The 20,065-nt window shown below is 36.5% G+C and overlaps 1 protein-coding gene across 2 annotated transcripts; it reads right to left on the minus strand.

Moving 5' to 3' along the window:
* Positions 1-785: 785 nt before the first annotated feature.
* Positions 786-19,992, minus strand: LOC123549773 (mitochondrial ribosome-associated GTPase 2-like). Of its 2 annotated transcripts, XM_053545003.1 has the most exons (8): positions 19,916-19,992; positions 17,667-17,691; positions 15,125-15,284; positions 11,902-12,049; positions 8,516-8,631; positions 4,158-4,379; positions 3,742-3,880; positions 786-1,200 (listed from the first exon to the last, which is right to left on the minus strand). In XM_053545003.1, exons 3-8 carry the CDS (start codon positions 15,236-15,238, stop codon positions 827-829), a joined length of 1,113 nt encoding a protein of 370 aa, XP_053400978.1. In that variant the 5' UTR covers positions 15,239-15,284; positions 17,667-17,691; positions 19,916-19,992; the 3' UTR covers positions 786-826. The 2 variants fall into 2 exon arrangements, with proteins under 2 accessions (XP_053400978.1, XP_045194088.2); XM_045338153.2 differs by lacking the exons at positions 17,667-17,691; positions 19,916-19,992 and adding an exon at positions 16,706-17,409.
* Positions 19,993-20,065: the final 73 nt, after the last annotated feature.

The following is a 20,065-nucleotide window of genomic DNA, read 5'->3' on the forward strand; positions in this document are numbered from 1 at the left end:
CGATTTCCACTTTACGAATTCACAATTTCACCTTCACGAATTCAGGATTTCCACTTCACGAATTCAAGATCTCACGATTTTCACTTCATGAATTCACGATTTCAACTTCACGAAGTCAAGATTTCCACTTCACGAATTCACGATTTCCACTTCACGAATTCAAGATTTCACAATTTTCACTTCATGAATTCACGAATTCATGATTTCCACTTCACGAATTCACGATTTCCACTTCACGGATTCACGATTTCCACTTCACGAATTCACGATTTCAACTTCATGAATTCACGATTTCACCATCGTGAAATCGTGAAGTGGAAATCGAGAATTCGTGAAGTAAAAATCGTGAATTCATGAAGTGGAAATCGTGAATTCATGAAGTGGAAATCGTGAAATCATGAAGCAGAAATCGTGAAATAATGAAGTTGAAATGTCACCACGGGTCTTTCGTATTATACAGTATACTATTGTCTGATATTCAAGGGTAAGCCTTGTTATGGGAAAGGTGGATTGAAAGTAATCTTGTGATGTCAATCTGTATAATTATCTGATTTTTGTGAAAGTTGTTACATTACACTGCAAACTGGCAAGCATGATTAAAGATTGACTCTTAATTCTCAAACACTGAACATACACAGGCACTGAATGAACACTATAAATCTATGTTAAACCTAACCCTTGTCTTTAGTCAGTGTGTGTGTGTGTACATCCAGTAGGTGAGAATTAATGTTTGCGAATGATTATCAGCCTTTAACCAAGAAAAAGCACATTTGGAATGCTCTGAAGACAATTACTGTATATATCTTTATTAACAAACGTACTTATTTCACCCATAGTCGCCCTCAACATTGTTAATATCATACATTTTTCTTAAATGCATTAACAAAGGCTTCAAGTTGAGTCTTTTTTCAGCTGATACTGGAAATAGAGGCATGTCCGTCCGCTTTTGTAACTCGATAAAATTTTTCTTGGAGATTTCTAAATCCATTTTATTACCTATCACAGCATGTGGCCGTTCTGATAATCCCGCTTTATACTGTTCTAGCTCAAACTTTAGGTGATCTAACTGCATCCATGGCTCGTCAACAGACAGGTCTATCACAAACAGCAGGCACACACAGCGCTCAATATGACGTAGAAATGAAATTCCGAGACCACGATTTTTGTGAGCATCTGGTATAAGCCCTGGTATATCAGCAACTAAAATTTTGGAGAAAAAAAAAGTGCAATCAAAAGTAATTCTATCCAAAGCACTGGAAACAAATACAAAATGTGGCTTAAATTGAGATTTGTAATAGCTCACAGAGGTATTTTATATATATAAAAAAGTTATCTACCACTTATTAAACAGAAACATACACATTCCATTATCATATCAAAACATAGGATAGTGTTTGGGTTTTTTTCTCCGCCTACTTTTTAGAACCATTTTATGTCCATAATGGACAGCAAGAGTTTTTCTTTCCGCATATTTAAACAAGAGGGTCATGACTCAAGGTCACAGTCAAGTGACTCCTAATTGCTTAGGGTCCTCAGGTAATCATAATTAAACAGTCTAGGAAATATAATCTGATAATTTTTGAAGTATTTATTCCTACATAACTCATATAACAAAATTTAATGAACCCCAGGGCAGGGCCTCTTCGCCCCAGGGTCATAATTTGAACACTCTTGTTAGAGAACCACTAGGCAATGCTACATACCAAATATCAAAGGCCTAGGTCTTGAACTTTCAGACAAGAAGATTTTTAAATTTTTTCATATATAAGTCTATGTAAAACTTGGGACCCCCATGGCGGGGCCTCTTTTCACCCCAGGGGCATAATTTTAACAATCTTGGTAGAGGACCACAAGGCAATGCTTCATACCAAATATCAAAGGCCTAGGTATTGCAGTTTCAGACAAGATTTTCAAAGCTTTTTCCTATACAAGTCTATGTAAAACTTGGGACTCCCCGGGGCGGGGGCCTCTATTCACCCCAGGGGCACAATTTGAAAAAATTTCATAGAGGACCATTAGATAATGTCACACACCAAATATCAAGCCTCTACGCCTTAAAGTTTCAGGCAAGATTTTTAAAGTTTTTCCTTTTGGTTGCCATGGCAACCAGAGTTCTGCATGGAATTCAATTCTTTGAACAATTTTGAAATGGGACCACCCAAGGACCATTCCTGTGAAGTTTGGTATAATTCTGCATAGTGGTTTTCAAGAAGATATTTTTAGAAATGTTGACGGACACACCGCACGTTGCACGACATATATTGAGCAGTCACAAAAGCTCAACATGAGCCTTTGGCTCAGGTGAGCTAAAAAGGCATTTTTTTTTCAATACAACATTTCTCTGCAAGTGCACAACAACTTCTTTCAGTCCAGGTACATGATCACCTATTACAAGGGAGTCAGTGGCGCAGTGGTTAAAAAACTGGACTAAACCATCACTGCTCCAGGTTCAATTCCTAGTTGCTACTGATATCTAGACCAGTGTCCAGTGCTGGGTATTTTCTATAACTGGCACTGTTTCCAGGAAGCTGGGAAGTAATTACGGCACTTGTCGCTGGCTCAACTGGAAAGCATTTGTTCCATCCGTTCCTAGTGGGGACTTTTATAGATATTATATCCATGTTAAATAAGAATCATTTACATTCTTGATTTCAAGTACATGTATAATACTGGCTTTTCAAAACAACCAAATACAGGAGTTATGAAATTTCATAAGCTTCAAGCCTTTAGAGCAAAGAGAATTCAATGATGAATTAGAGCTGTCACTCAAGAATAATTTTATTAGATGATCCATTTCCTTGTTAAAAGCTTGTTTGAAACTGGGTCATTGATTAACCAAGAGCTGCCAAGAGGACAGCAAAGCTCAACTATTCAAAAGTCACTAATGAAGTAAAATGTATGAAAATGAAAAAGGGGCATAACTTAATGAAAAAGCAAACTAGAGTTATGGAACATGTGCACTGCATGTTTAAATCATGACAGTTAACATATGTGTGAAGTTTTGATCCATTCCTACAAGCGGTAGATCAGCTCACATACAAAAACTTAACAAAAAACTGAAAAAGGGGCATAACTTAATGAAAAAGCGAACTAGAGTTATGGAACCTTTGTAATGCATGTCAGATCATCAACATAAACAAGTTAGTGAAGTTTCAATCCATTTCTGTTGAATAATTAAGGAAACTGAAAGGATTTGAGTGAACCATGGATACTAAGTTTTATATACTATGTATACTAAGTTTTACTTGAACTGGATGGAAACTGCAGGAGTTGAGTCCACAAGGTAAAGATGTAGTTGTAATACAGAGAAGTCCACAAAATGGACATAACTAAAAAAATAATAGCTAGACAAGAAAGTCCTGACAATATGCACATGTCCACTTCATGTTGATGATATATGGGATGAAGACTGTAGGAGGAGATGAGTCCATTAGAAATGGTAGCAGACTGGCAGAATGATAGACGGACAGACAGTTCAAACACTATATATCTCACTGATCTTGAGCACTTGGGGTAAAAAAAAATCAACTTAGCACTATGGTTAAATAGTCATAGTTTTGCCATTTGTTATTTCATTTTATTCACTAATACTATTTCTGAAGAAGAAATGTTGAAAGCTCAGGAATGTATTTGTTTTCGTTTTCTTTTCAATGTTACTCAAAAAGCTTGTTTTGTGGGAGTATACTGAGCAAATACTAACTGCCTGAAAGAAAGTGTTGTCAAGGTTTTAGTAATACCTACCTGCCACTTGTTCAAAGTCATCATATTCTACAATACCAACATGAGGATGAAGGGTCGTAAAGGGGTAAGGGGCCACTTTAGGTCGTGCTCTAGATATTGCTCTCAGTAATGTGGATTTTCCTGCATTTGGGAAACCAATCTGTAACATATTAAATGCCAGACACTGTTAGAACTTAATGAAGGCATTCCGTACAAAAATCAATCTTCGTTTTGTTCTAGTTATCTTTCAACATCAAAGTACAATGCTTTGTTTATATACCAAATATCTGAAGAAGTTTTAACTTCTGAATAAGCACTACAAATATTTAACATCCTCTACAAAATTATACAATATTCATATCGTACTCTTCAAGTATATTAAAAACATTCAAAATTTCTTGGGTTTTTATCACCAACTTCATAAAATTTGTACATACCAGTCCAGCATGAGCCATGGTTTTCAGTTCGAGGTATAGGACCCTGTCTTCTCCTGGTGCTCCCTCTTCAGCATACCGTGGGGTTGTGTCCTCACTAGAAGCAAAATTTTTGTTCCCCTTACCCCCTGCACCACCTCGTGCAGCTATGTAGTATTCTCGTTCACAATCTAAACTGGAGAGCTCCTTACCCTCTTCATCTCTAACCACTGTTCCAATTGGTACCTGGGAATGATCCAATACTACACAGCTATTTTCTTCATTAAATTAATTCATACCGTAGTATATTGTTCTCCCTTGGAGACAAAAAAATCATTATTATTGGTTAGGGACTAATTTTCATGATTTTATTGTTGGGTCAATCCATGAAATTAAATCACAAGGAACACTGTCGAGTAAAATTCCCATTCATTTAATCCTTATTATGCTGGACACAATTGATTCTGCCTTTGCAACCAGTGTAGATCAAGATCAGCCTGAATATCTGTGCAGTCTCATCAAGATCTGCACTGTTTTTGGTAAGCACCCCTTTTGATAGTTAATGTTACTGTCCAAATTGAAAGATGGACAAGTTCACATAGAAATTTAGCAGGGTAAGGGTTAATGTTGAAAAGTTGAAATCCATGAAGTCATATCCCTAAGACATAACCTTTTTAGTCAAAACCATGGATTTCATATCTATAAAATTAAATGAGTTCATATATTTTCTTCCATATACTGTAAAGTTTAACTGTAGGCATAACATTTTAAGGTTTCATCTGAAGCTTCTATTTAATAGGGACATAAATTCATGGGTTTCCAATTTTAAAGATGAACTTAATGGTGATTTGAATTGTTTGCAGAGAATTAATTTCATATACATGTATTTACATTTGCCCTATTCTTTTCCACTGTAAATTATGATGCTGTTTTGACTACGCCCACGTATAGTCAGGGAGAATGTTCCTTAGATGACGTCGTAGCTGTTCTGTCTGGTAACCGTTAATAGAATGGCCGGGAAGCTGCTTTTAATGTTAAATGCAACAAAATGTGTGCAATTTATAATATAACCTTGTTTACAAATGGAAAGGAATTATAATGTAAATATAAGAAATGAGTTAATAAGAGTTTATTCGAAATAAATGACAGAATAGAATTGGCAAATTAAACCAAATTTGCCAATCCTACTCTGCCATTCCTTTTGCATGAACTCGAAACAGAATGTTTCATTTCTTACGGCTTTACTATCACAAAATCCATGAAAATAACTCTCAAAGGATTTTTTTTTTTTTGTTTTGCTTTGGGTTTAACGCCGTTTTTCAACAGTATTTCAGTCATATAACGGCGGGCAGTTAACCTAACCAGTGTTCCTGGATTCTGTACCAGCACAAACCTGTTCTCCGCAAGTAACTGCCAACTTCCCCACATGAATCAGAAGTGGAGGACTAATGATTTCAGACACAATGTCGTTTATCAAATAGTCAAGGAGAACATACGCCCCGCCCGAGGATCGAACTCATGACCCCACGATCCGTAGACCGACGCTCTACCTACTGAGCTAAGCGGGCGGGCAACTCTCAAAGGAATGCCTTGGAATGATTCAAAACTACAATTTTCTTTACAATATCAAATAAATTCATACTAAGTTTGCTGTTGTTAATACAGCATTCTCAAATACCACATGTTATAGATAAACAACTCTAGAAATATTGAGGAAATGTGCAAGAAGTTCAAACAGTAACCAGACTTCTGGTTAGCAAGAATGTTGATATACTGTAAAAGCACATATTTTCGCTGGCTCCAAATTTCGTGAATCTGAAATTTTGAGTATGTCTGCGAGGTTTAATATTCACGTTATTGTAAAAATGGTATCATACTTGAATTTGAATTATACTAATTGCGAATATTTATGTGAGGATTAATTTTCGTGAGATGTAGGGCCTTGCGAATATAGTGAAAATTAAACCTCGCGAAAATTTCTGCTTTTCTAGTAGAACAAGAGCTGTCTGTAAGACAGCGCGCTCCATTATTCAGCGATCTGACAATAAAATGAATATATGTCTCAACAAGAGCTGTCTGATGACAGCGCGCTCGACTATTCGAAGAATTGATTGAAGAATGGGGTCAAAATATTTCCACGGATATTCAGACAAAAGAAATAAATAGATTAGACAAACAATGTTCCTGTATTACTTTGATTTCGATAAGTCTTGCACTAAATGGCAATATATGAGCCAATTTCAAAGTCCAAAAAGGGCCATAATTCAGTCAAAATAGTTATGTACTCTTGCCTACAGATGGAAATCATAATGATAAACAAGTGTTCAAAGTTTAAAAGCCATATGTCAAATAGTTTTGACAAAACATGGACTTGTATGAAAACAGAACCAATTTCAAAGTCCAAAAAGGGCCATAATTCAGCCAAAATAGATGACAGAGTTATGTTCTCTTTCCTACAGATAGAGACTATTATACTAAACAAGTGATAAAAGTTTCAAAACCATATGTCAAACACTTTACAAAAAATTTGAACTGGTACGAAAAACTTAACCAAGATTTCTAAGTCAAAAGGGGCCATAATTCAGCCAAAATCCTTGATGGAGTTATGTACTCTTGCCTATAACTGGACATGGTGATGGTGAACAGGTGTTGAAAGTTTCAAAGCTTTATCTCAAAAGACTTTTTCAAAATATGAACTGGTACGAAATATTAACCCAGATTTCTAAGTCAAAAAGGGCCATAATTCAGCCAAAATCCTTGATGGAGTTATGTGCTCTTGCCTATAACTGGACATGGTGATGGTAAACAAGTGTTGAAAGTTTCAAAGCTTTATCTTAAAAGACTTTGTCAAAATATGAACTGGTACGAAAAACTTAACCATGATTTCTAAGTCAAAAGGGGCCATAATTCAGCCAAAATCCATGATGGAGTTATGTGCTCTTGCCTATAACTGGCCATGATGATGGTAAACAAGTGTTGAAAGTTTCAAAGCTTTATCTCAAAAGACTTTGTCAAAATGTGGACTGGTACGAAAAACTTAACCCAAGGTGTGACGCCGACGCCGACGCCGTGGAGAGTAGGATAGCTCTACTTATTCTTCGAATAGTCGAGCTAAAAAGAGACCTCTACTTTAAAAGGAAGATATACCAAGGGGCATAATTCTGTCAAGAACACAAACTATAGTTACTTGGATTGTTACGATACATGCAGATGATGATGGTAAAAATATATTTTGAGTCTCAAGTCAAGTATCAAAGTTATGTCCAGAAAACGAAGATTGTCAAAAAATCTAAGTATGAAAGGGGCATAATTTGGTCAAAAATACAAATCAGAGTTATGGGGATTGTTATCACTCATGCAGATGATGATGATAAAGATACCTACATTTCAAGTTTCAAGTCTTTATCTTATATTGTACTAAAGTAACATCAAGAAAGTGAAGATTGCCAAAACAATTTAAGTATGAAAGGGGCATAATTCTGTCAACAATACAATTAGAGTTATGGGGATTGTAACACACATCATAAAGAAATATTTTCAATTTCTAGTCATTATCTTTGAAAGAACCAAAGATATGTCTATAAACAAAGCTTTCAAAAATATTTAACATGAAAATAATTCCAAGTATAACAACTTTGTGACCTTGACCTTGGGTATAATGGGCCCAGCCCCTGCACATACTTTGTTTGTATGCTGGACAATGTTTATGTGAACTTACAGTAAGATGTAAGCAATAGTAACAAAGATATGACAGAAAAACAAAGGTTGCCGAAAAACTTTAACCTTAAAAATAACCCAAGTATAACACCTTGGTGACCTTGACCTTGGGTACAATGGGCCCAGCCCCTGCATATACTTTGTTTGTATGCTGGACAATGTTTATGTTAAGTTACAGTAAGATATAAGCAATAGTAACAAAGATATGACAGAAAAACAAAGGTTGCCGAAAAACTTTAACCAAGAAAACTCACATCGACGCCAACGCCAACGCCAACGCCAGGGCGAGTAGAATAGCCCCCCTATTCTCTGAATAGTGGAGCTAAAAACTTGTCAGTGACAAAAACATTTTATTGGATTCAACAGTCAAAATGAGAAAAGTGTGTCCTCTATTTCTGTTTTCTATTGTAAAACACAATAGTTTACTTGTACATACAGGACATTACACGAGTGTACATAATGAATTTAACATACGAGTGTACATAATGAATATAACATACAAGTGTACATAAGAATGATACATGAATGTATATACAGAACATTACACAGAAATACACAGTGAATATTACACAAGTGTACATAGAGAAATGTTACAAGTGTACATAGAGAATATTAACTGAGTGTACATGGGAAAATTGTATGAATACATAATTTGTATATCTTACCTCATTGTAAAAATGTTCAGCATTTTTTCCATGTCTGTCAGAATTTCTTCCATTTATACCAGATTCTGCTTTAATAACTGATTTCAAATGACCCAGTGAGTTCTTATTACGAGTACCTGAAAAGTTGAAACAGAACATCCCCATATGAAACTCAAGTGGCTGAAAATGACAAATTTTGTTTAAAGAGAAAAAGTTCCTTTTTGAGATCCTGCTTTAGTTTGTAAGTGCAATTTCAGGCTAAGTCAAGTGATGATAAAAGTAGGTAAGTTTTTTTTGCTTCTCAACACAGCAAGTAATGGACTTGACCACTAATGGTTATGAGTGTACCTCAATAATAAGAGCACCGCCTTGCGGGTGCTGATGCTCATCTGATGTTTTTTGTATAATAGAAATATTGTCCTACCCATGATTTTCTAAGTCTAAAAAGGGCCATCATTCTTGCAAAAAGCAGGATAGAGTTATGTTTCTTGATGTACAGTGTCCACTTATGATGGTGAAAAACTGTTGCAAGTTTTAAAGCAATAGCTTTGACAGTCTATGAGAAAAGTTGACTTAAACATAATATTCAACCAAGAAAATTATTTTTCTAAGTCCAAAAGGGGCAATAATTACTGCAAAAAGCAGGATGGAGTTATGTTTCTTGCTGTACAGGGTCAGCTTATGATGGTGAACAAGAGTTGCAAGTTTTAAAGCAATAGCTTTGATAGTTTAAGAGAACAAGAGCTGTCTCCATAGGATGACATATGCCCCCAATGGCCGATGTTAGAGTTTAGGACCTTTGACCTACGGAGCTGGGTCTTGCGCGCGACACGTCGTCTTACTGTGTCACACATTCATGCGTAGTTATTTAAAAATCCATGCATGAATGACAAAGATATGGACCGGACACGCCCATCAATGCACTATCATGAAAAATGACCTTTAACGTCTAAGTGTGACCTTGACCTTTGAGCTACGGACCTGGGTCTTGCGCACGACACGTCGTCTTACTGTGGTACACATTCATGCCAAGTTATTTGAAAATCCATCCATGGATGACATAGATATGAACCGGACATGCCCATCAATGCACTATCCTTTAACGTCTAAATGTGACCTTGACCTTTGAGCTACCGACCTGGGTCTTGCGCGCGACACGTCGTCTTACTGTGGTACACATTCATGCCAAGTTATTTGAAAATCCATCCATGGTTGACAAAGATATGGACCGGACACACCCATCAATGCACTATCCTTTAATGTCTAAGTGTGACCTTGACCTTTGAGCTATGGACCTGGGTCTTGCGCACGACACGTCGTCTTACTGTGGTACACATTCATGCCAAGTTATTTGAAAATCCATCCATCGATGACAAAGATATGGACCGGACACGCCCATCAATGCACTATCCTTTAATGTCTAAGTGTGACCTTGACCTTTGAGCTACGGACCTGGGTCTTGCGCGCGACACGTCGTCTTACTGTGGTACACATTCATGCCAAGTTATTTGAAAATCCATCCATCGATGACAAAGATATGGACCGGACAAGAAAATTGCGGACAGACTGACAGACCGACAGACCGACAGACGGTTCAAAAACTATATGCCTCCCTTCGGGGGCATAAAAAGTTGAACTAAACATAAAACTTAACCAAGAAATCTGATATTTTCTAAGTCCAAAAAGGGCCATAAATCTTGCAAAAAGCAGGATGGAGTTATGTTTCTTGCTGTACTGGGTCAGCTTATGATGGTGAACAAGTGTTGCAAGTTTTAAAGGAATAGCTTTAATAGTTAGGATAAAAGCTGACCTAAACATAAAACTTAACCAAGAAAACTGATTTTCTAAGTCCAAAAGGGGCAATAATTCTTGCAAAAAGCAAGATGGAGTTAATGTTCCTTGATGTACAGGGTCTGCTTAAGATGGTGAACAAGTATTCCAAGTTTCAAAGCAATAGCTTTGATAGTTTAGGAGAAAAGTTGACCTAAACATAAAACTTAACCAAGAAATCTGATATTTTCTAAGTACAAAAGGGGCCATAAATCTTGCAAAAAGCAAGATGGAGTTATGTTTCTTGCTATACAGGGTCAGCTTATGATGGTGAACAAGTATTCCAAGTTTCAAAGCAATAGCTTTGATAGTTTAGGAGAAAAGCTGACCTAAACATAGAACTTAACCAGGCAACGCCGACGCAAACGCAGACGCCGACCCCGACAACCGCTCAAGTGATGACAATAACTCATCATTTTTTTTCAAAAAATCAGATGAGCTAAAAACCTCTAGACCAATTTGTTCAAAACATTATACTTACTGGTTAAGCTGTCTGCTCAATAAATTTAGAAAATGAAAATCTGATGCAAAGAAGCACATTATCTTCTGTTTGTACTTACAATTTTGCATATTTCTATCATTTAATGATCAAAGTTATCTGGTACATAGATCATCCATTGGATAAAATTTTTCACAGATGTTTTTCTTTCCAGAAAGTTGCTTGTTTTCATGTATTTTAAGACACACCGATATAATCAAGGCCATATGACTACTTTCCAGCTTTTAATGAGAAAGCTCCAGGTGCCCCTCAAGGCATTATTATAGGCATAGAACCACAGACATTCCTTGTGAAGGGACCTATGCAACATTCAAACCAACTGTGTTGATTTGAAATTAACAACCTTAACCATTCTGTGACAGTGCCCACCCAATACCCCTTTCCATTCTTCTGGGAAATGGACCCAGAGGTGACTTAAGAAGTTGTCCTAAGACTGACTCCCAAAGGAAGTGGACCTATCAGTGACTACCTAGGAAGTGTATCCAAGAGTGACCTCCCTCCCCAGGAATTTGGCCTAAGAGTGACTTCTCCAGGAAGTGGAGATAAAAGTGACTTCCCCAGGAAGTCAACCTAAGAATGACTCCCCGAGAAAATGTACCAAAAGTGACTCCCCCCTGGAAGTCGACCCAAGAGTGACTACACCAGGAACTGGAACCGAAAGTGACTCCCCAGGAAGTACACCCAAAAGTGGTTCCCCGGAAAATGTACCAAAGAGTGACTCGCACCCCCCTACCCCACCCCCACCTGGAAATGGACCCAACAGTGACTTCCCAAGGAAGGAGACCTAAGAGCAACTCCCCAAGGAAATGAACCCAAGAGTTTGACTTTCCAGAAAGTGGACCCAAGAGTGACTCCACAGGAAGTGTACCCAGTGGTGACTCCCTTAGGAAATGGACCCCAAAGAATGTCTCCCCCAGAACGTGGACCCAAGTGACTCCCCAAGGACATAGAAGTGATTCCCCTGAAAGTGGACTACTTCACTGAAACTCAACATTTTGAACTTAACAAATACAACTTTCAATGCAGACATGTTAATTTTAACAAACATAAAAGGATGGAACGAAAGTTTTGAACATACATGTGATTATAACATGTCCACCGTGACCACCATTCCCACCATCAGGTCCACCAAACTCTTTTCTAGGCTCACTGTGGAATGAGATACAGCCATTACCACCCCTTCCACCAAGTACCTGTACTTTCTTGAAATCCACAAAATGTTCAGTCTGTTTAAAAAAAGTCACATGTAATAAATATACAGCAACTTCAACCTACTATAAAATACTTAAACAAACAATATATTGATAAACATCAGTAAATCTTCACACAAAACATGGCCCTCAAAGTGAATACTTTACCTCTATAGTGAATCTTCAAAGGGATAAGAAATAACCTCTCTAGAGAATCTCCAGTTTAAAAGACAACTCTATCAACCATTCCCACTAAGAATAACCTCCACAGCTAATATTTCTAGGCATAGTAAAAACCTCTGTGTAAATCATCGCAGCTTTAAGAATATCCACCCATTTACTCCCATGCAGTAAATTTCCATTAGTGAATCTTCACAGAAATAAAAACAACTCTCCTACCCTATACATGAATACAAAAATATATCTACAGTGATTGTTCCCAAGTACTTGAATCAACTCACAAGCTTACTTACCTAATGTAGCCTGGGTAGCAGAACTAACTAAAAAGCTTACTTACCTGTTGTAGCCTGGGTAGTGGAACTAACTCACAAGCTTATTTACCTGTGGTAGCCTGGGCAGTAGAACTAACTCACAAGCTTACTTACCTGTTGTAGCCTGGGTAGTAGAACTAACTCACAAGCTTATTTACCTAATGTTGCCTGGGTAGTAGAACTAACTCACAAGCTTATTCACCTTATGTTGCCTGGGTAGTGGAACTAACTCACAAGCTTATTTACCTGTTGTAGCCTGGGTAGTGGAACTAACTCACAAGCTTATTTACCTGTTGTAGCCTGGGTAGTGGAACTAACTCACAAGCTTATTTACCTGTTGTAGCCTGGGTAGTAGAACTAACTCACAAGCTTATTTACCTGATGTTGCCTGGGTAGTAGAACTAACTCACAAGCTTATTTACCCGTTGTAGCCTTTGTAGTGGAACTAACTCACAAGCTTATTTACCTGTTGTAGCCTGGGTAGTGGAACTAACTCACAAGCTTATTTACCTGTTGTAGCCTGGGTAGTAGAACTAACTCACAAGCTTATTTACCTTTTGTAGCCTGGGTAGTAGAACTAACTCACAAGCTTATTTACCTGATGTTGCCTGGGTAGTAGAACTAACTCACAAGCTTATTTACCCATTGTAGCCTTTGTAGTGGAACTAACTCACAAGCTTATTTACCTGTTGTAGCCTTTGTAGTGGAACTAACTCACAAGCTTATTTACCTGTTGTAGCCTGGGTAGTGGAACTAACTCACAAGCTTATTTACCTGCTGTAGCCTGGGTAGTAGAACTAACTCACAAGCTTATTTACCTTTTGTAGCCTGGGTAGTAGAACTAACTCACAAGCTTATTTACCTCTTGTAGCCTGGGTAGTGGAATTAAATCACAAGCTTATTTACCTAATGTTGCCTGGGTAGTAGAACTAACTCACAAGCTTATTTACCTCTTATAGCCTGGGTAGTGGAACTAACTCACAAGCTTATTTACCTCTTGTAGCCTGGGTAGTGGTACTAACTCACAAGCTTATTTACCTCTTGTAGCCTGGGTAGTGGAACTAACTCACAAGCTTATTTACCTCTTGTAGCCTGGGTAGTGGAACTAACTCACAAGCTTATTTACCTGTTGTAGCCTGGGTAGTAGAACTAACTCACAAGCTTATTTACCTTTTGTAGCCTGGGTAGTAGAACTAACTCACAAGCTTATTTACCTCTTGTAGCCTGGGTAGTGGAATTAAATCACAAGCTTATTCACCTAATGTTGCCTGGGTAGTAGTACTTACTCACAAGCTTATTTACCTCTTGTAGCCTGGGTAGTGGAATTAAATCACAAGCTTATTCACCTAATGTTGCCTGGGTAGTGGAACTAACTCACAAGCTTATTCACCTAATGTTGCCTGGGTAGTGGTACTAACTCACAAGCTTATTTACCTCTTATAGCCTGGGTAGTGGAACTAACTCACAAGCTTATTTACCTCTTGTAGCCTTGGTAGTAGAACTAACTCATAAGCTTATTTACCTCTTGCAGCCTGGGTAGTGGAACTAAATCACAAGCTTATTCACCTGATGTTGCCTGGGTAGTGGAACTAACTCACAAGCTTATTCACCTAATGTTGCCTGGGTAGTAGAACTAACTCAAAGCTTATTTAAATAATGTAGCCTGGGTGGTTGAACTAACTCACAAGCTTATTTGCCTGTGGTAGCCTGGGTAGTGGAACTAACTCACAAGCTTATTTACCTGTTGTAGCCCGGGTAGCGTAACTAACTCACAAGCTTATTTACCTGTAGTAGCCGGGGTAGTAGAACTAACTCACAAGCTTATTTACCTGTTGTAGTCTTGGTAGTGTAACTAACTCACAAGCTTATTTACCTGTTGTAGCCTGGGTAGTAGAACTAACTCACAGGCTTATTTACCTGTTGTAGCCTGGGTAGTAGAACTTAACTCACAAGCTTATTTACCTGTTGTAGCCTGGGTAGTAGAACTAACTCACAAGCTTATTTACCTGTTGTAGCCTGGGTAGTAGAACTAACTCACAAGCTTATTTACCTGTTATAGCCTGGGTAGTGTAACTAACTCACAAGCTTATTTACCTGTTGTAGCCTGGGTAGTAGAACTAACTCACAAGCTTATTTACCTCTTGTAGCCTGGGTAGTAGAACAAACTCACAAGCTTATTTACCTCTTGTAGCCTGGGTAGTAGAACTCACAAGCTTATTCACCTAATGCAGCCTGGGTAGTGGAACTAAATCACAAGCTTATTCACCTAATGTTGCCTGGGTAGTAGAACTAACTCAAAGCTTATTTAAATAATGTAGCCTGGGCAGTTGAACTAACTCACAAACTTATTTGCCTGTTGTAGCCTGGGTAGTGTAACTAACTCACAAGCTTATTTACCTGTTGTAGCCTGGATAGTATAACTAACTCACAAGCTTATTTACCTGTGATAGATTGTATAACTAACTCACAAGCTTATTTACCTTATGTAGCATGAGAACTACAATTAGCTATTAAATGTAACACAGGTACTACTAGAATCAACTCACAAGCTTGCATGTCTAATCCCCCCTTGCATGAATACACAGGTAACATGCATCCATCCGTTTGTCACAATACTTACAGTGGATCCTTCAGCCTTTGCCTTTCTTGGTTTGATTGGCCGGGCTGTGTACCTTCTTAGAAAGTTTATCCACACAGACTTCCCACAGACAAAACTTGACTTTAACAGAACCATCTTGCCATTACTGTTTTATGCTTATTGTTTTCAAGTCACATGCAACCTGCAGAAAACAGAAAAATTTTCATTTCTCTTTCTTTTCAAAAGGTTAAATATTCCCTAGTCAACTCAATATATTTAAGTTCTTTGTCTGTTTTATGGCTATTGTAAACAAAACATTTTCAAAAAGTAGTCCAAAAGCTTTAACATGAAACAAGCCGAAGGCCGCATAGCATTTAACATACTGTGAAGTCTTTTTTTTGTTGTTCTTTGGCATACATTTTGACTGAAGGTTCAGTTTTATGGAAAGCTAAATCATTTTATGACACAATTTCAGTTCATGACCTGTTTGCTTCTTAAGTAGAAACATAAGTAAGTTGTGAAGTGAAAAACAGGCAAGCAGACATAATAAATGAATTATGCAGCACACTGTATCTATTTGATGACAGCATGTAGTCCAGTATAATTGCTTCATATGCAACAATTACTTATTTCATATTGAAGTTGTACACAATATTTTTGGTCCTTCCTTTTGTTTCAAAATGCCAATATAAATGTTAAAACATAATTTATTATGTAACCATTATGCTGGACACAACTGATTCTGCCCTTGTGACCAGCGTAGATCATGATCAGCCTGCACATCCATGCAGTCTGATCAAGATCTGCACTGTTTGCCATTCAGTCAGTATCTTTTTGGTAAACACCCCTTTTAACAGTTAATGGTACTGTCCAAATTGAAAGCTGGACAAGTTTTTTTTCAATACACACAAATCATAGGTAGATTACTAAATTAGTCTTATGCAATGATGACTTTCACAAGTGAAAGACAGCATATCCTCAGAAATCTGACTTTTCGCGGATGATTGTGTCTTATATCATCCAATCATAACAATGAAGATCATCATTCACTGCAAGACGACCTGAACCATTTGGTACAGTGGAGCAACTCATGGCAAATGGAGTTTAACCTGAAAATATCATGAACTTTTCTAACTCTCTTAATAAGAAAACATTAATAAATTATACTATAAATCATGAAAAACTTGAAAATGTAGAACATCATCCATATCTGGGGGTAGAATTGAGCGATAACCTCAAGTATAACACACACATAGATCAAGTAACAGGTAAAGCATCACAAACGCTCGGATTCATCAAGAGGAACCTCAAAACATGCCCACCAGTCATCAAAGAAAGAAAATTAAATATATTATCATACCCTCGTACGACCGAAACTGGAATATTCATCTCCTATATATAAAATCCCCAACACAAACTCAAATAAACAGATTGAACAAGTACAACGTAACGCAGCGAGATTTGTCGCCAACAAGTCATTTATTCCCCTGAAACCAGATAGTGTGTCTTCAATCATCACAAACCTTCATTGGACATCATTACAACAATGCTGCCAGCGCTCTGACGTCATCCTTCTATACCGTGTGGTCCATGAACTTATTGCAGTGCCTGCTTCATATTTACCTATTAAAGCAATTATTCGAACCACCAGACAAACTGATGACCACAAGTTCTTGCAGCCTCACTGCCGTGTGAATGTATAACAACATTCAATTTTCCCATGCACCATACCAGTTTAGAATGCTCTACCCACCGCTGCTGTATATGAGCCGAAACTGTATGCGTTAAGTCTTCCGTCCAGTCACTCCCCGGACTCTCTGCTTAGGTGAAGAATAGAATGTACAGTGTATATATAAGTTTGGCATAAGTCATTTTAACAACACACACATGGAAGATGCCCATCTCACTCTGCCTTGAGCAGTTTTTAACCCTCTCCAGTCGCGATGTCCACAGAGGCTTTGGAGAGTACATCGTCAAGTCGAAGACACACTGTTCAATGGTTCAACTAGTCTATTGCTGCACTTATTGAAAATGTGACTGCATGCAAAAGATCATGGTTTTGTGTTATTGTCTTTCATCTTATAAGGTAAAGGTAAAGGTAAATTTTATTTACCGTCGCTTTTTGGAACAATTAACATAGGCTCTGCAGAGCTTTGGAGCGACCCTATTTTAAGAACAGTTAAAACAATTTATACCTTACCCCCAGCAATTTGCTGGTACCCATTTACAGCTGGGTCGACTGAGGCAAATGTGATAAAGTGCCTTGCCCAAGGACACACCGCAATGTGAGTAGCCAGGATTCAAACCAGGGGCCTTCACCTCCGTAGGAGAGCGTCTTAGCCCTCTCGACCAATGCGTCCACTATGACCAATTATGACCATTTTGTATTTAATTTTGACATATTTTGCATTACTGTTACTGGTTTTATAGCTACTGTACTTCTAGCTAATTTGTGACTTTCTGGGATCTGGATAATGCAAGGTACACAACATAGACTTGTATTATAACAACACATAACTTCTCAGGTTTCACTATATACATATTGACCATATTTCGTTCTTATCTACTTGTGGCCATTAAATACCTTGAGGATTGCTATTATGGAGATTAGCTCCACGAATTACAGTGGTTTCGTCAAATCACCGGTTCGTCATACTTAATTTATATAGTAAGTGAGAAGTGGTTTCGTCATAAAGACTTTATATAGTTAATAGCATAATAGGTCAATACAATGGAAGATGATCGCACCTATGTAATGGCAGTTAATCTCGATGATTGCGTTAAAGTAATTCGCACATACTTAATCGATAATGTTACTCAAATTGCAAATGAGTTATTAAAAATTATTGTGTATTAAAAACGAGTTCTTGATAAATATTACGTTTCTGAAATAGACGGCTCGATCTATACTTCATTTCATGAAAAAAAAATGAATGATTAGCGAACAATATAAAGCTGATCTTGATCTGCACTGGTCGCGAATGCAGGTACATACTTGCGATTAAGATGTTGATAATTAAAGGATGCTGTAAGAAAAATGTACAACTTTGGTAATATGAATTATCGGACTTGTATTAAATTACATTAAAAATTTGGCAAACAGATATATTTACATATCTAAAATATAAATGTTATAAATGTACCAATGGAAATAAATTGTGTCTATCTTCACATTTCCTCTTATAATTTTGTATTTGTAGAGTAAGTATTTGTTTGCCATAATACTTATTTTACACAACTTCAATTACGGCCTTTAATTAACGCAAACTATACGTTGTTTTTAGCTTATGAACATCGTTAGCTTGTATGTTTAATTATCCCCGCGTAAGTTTGTGAACAATTCGTTAGCTTGTATGTGTAATTATCCCCGCTTATTAGCTTGTATTTGGTTATGGTTAAATTATTTATTACGAATTTTAACTAAGTTTAAAGAAACCGGTATGAATTAAAATACGAAGGATGTTACCTAACAAATGTGCATATTTTTTTTGTTGGACTAAACGTCGCACCAACACATAGAAGGTCATATGGCGATTTTTCAGCGTTAATTTGCATAATAATAATGATAACAATAATAATGATAATAATAATAGTTATAATAAATGTTGCAAATATATTCCACAGGTCCTTCGATGTCAGCGGCAGATCCTTCAGTCAACCGGCACCACATCTGGACGAATCCTTAAGAGATCGCTCCCTTGACGATTTCAGGGTTGACATGACATGTGTATTATAATGTATATAATTATATTGTATTGATATTGAATGTGATATTTTATAATGTATAAAATTATATTGTATTAATATTGAATGTGCTATTGTTTCTTTTTCCTTCAGGGTTGTCATGATATGTATAAAAATGCATTGTGTATTGACTGTGATATTAATTGCTTCTTTTTCTTTTTCAGAGTTTACATGGCATATGTATTATAATGTATAAAATTGTAATGTTTATTGAATGTGCTATTGATTGCTTTTTTTTTCTTTTTCAGAGTTGACATGTGTATTATAATGTATAAAATTGTATTGTGTATTAAATGTGCTTCTTATTTTCATTGTTGAATGTGTGTCTTTTGTGATGATGTAAATAAATGTAAAAATATAAAACGCTTTGTTTTTCTTCTGCAAATACATTTTGATGATAAATTAATTTCTAATTAGAAACATCTATGAAATGTCGGGAATTTAATGAGCAGAATGTGCCACAATTAGCACCTCACTGACATTCTAGAAATGCAAGGAATTTAGCACATTTTAAGTATAATAATCATCGATCATCAGTTAAGCTTTGGGGACAGTTACGCTAACTTCTTAAGATAAGAATTTTAATTCTTTTACTATAAATATACATTTTGTATATCTAAATTTTACTTTGTATAGTATTTGTTTTGTTTTTTTCTTTTCAAATTCATATTTTCAAAATAAATTTAAAATGTTTTAATTCTCAAAAGAAATTCTTAATTTTTTATTAATTCAAATTTAACATTTTGAAAAATAAATTGTCTTGCGTAGAACTTAACATTTGTAACCAGTAATAAATACATAAGATTCGTCCATAAGAATTAGTTTAACAAAAACTAAATCTCTATATATCTTAAATATCGATCGGCAATTATATCATTTATTTTTCTTTTCATTTTCTGTATAAATAATTAGCTTTGAAATTATCTTTTCAAAATTAACAACTTGTTTGCCACACAAAGTACATCAACAATAAAACGACCAACAAACAATCATTATTACACTATAACAATAAGTATGACGAAACCACTTCTCACTTACTATATAAATTAAGTATGACGAACCGGTGGTTTGACGAAACCACTACCATCCAGCTCCACCACCACCTGTGATCTACTTTCATTTTCAATCAGAAAGGTGAAGGTTATTTGATATGAGAATAATAAAGAACATAGCAAAGTGGTAATATTGCATTTTAAGATCAGTAAAAAAATCATAAAAATATCTGTATTTTGAAGGTAA

Source organism: Mercenaria mercenaria, chromosome 6 (assembly GCF_021730395.1).
Source record: "Mercenaria mercenaria strain notata chromosome 6, MADL_Memer_1, whole genome shotgun sequence".
In the NCBI taxonomy this organism is placed as follows: domain Eukaryota; kingdom Metazoa; phylum Mollusca; class Bivalvia; order Venerida; family Veneridae; genus Mercenaria; species Mercenaria mercenaria.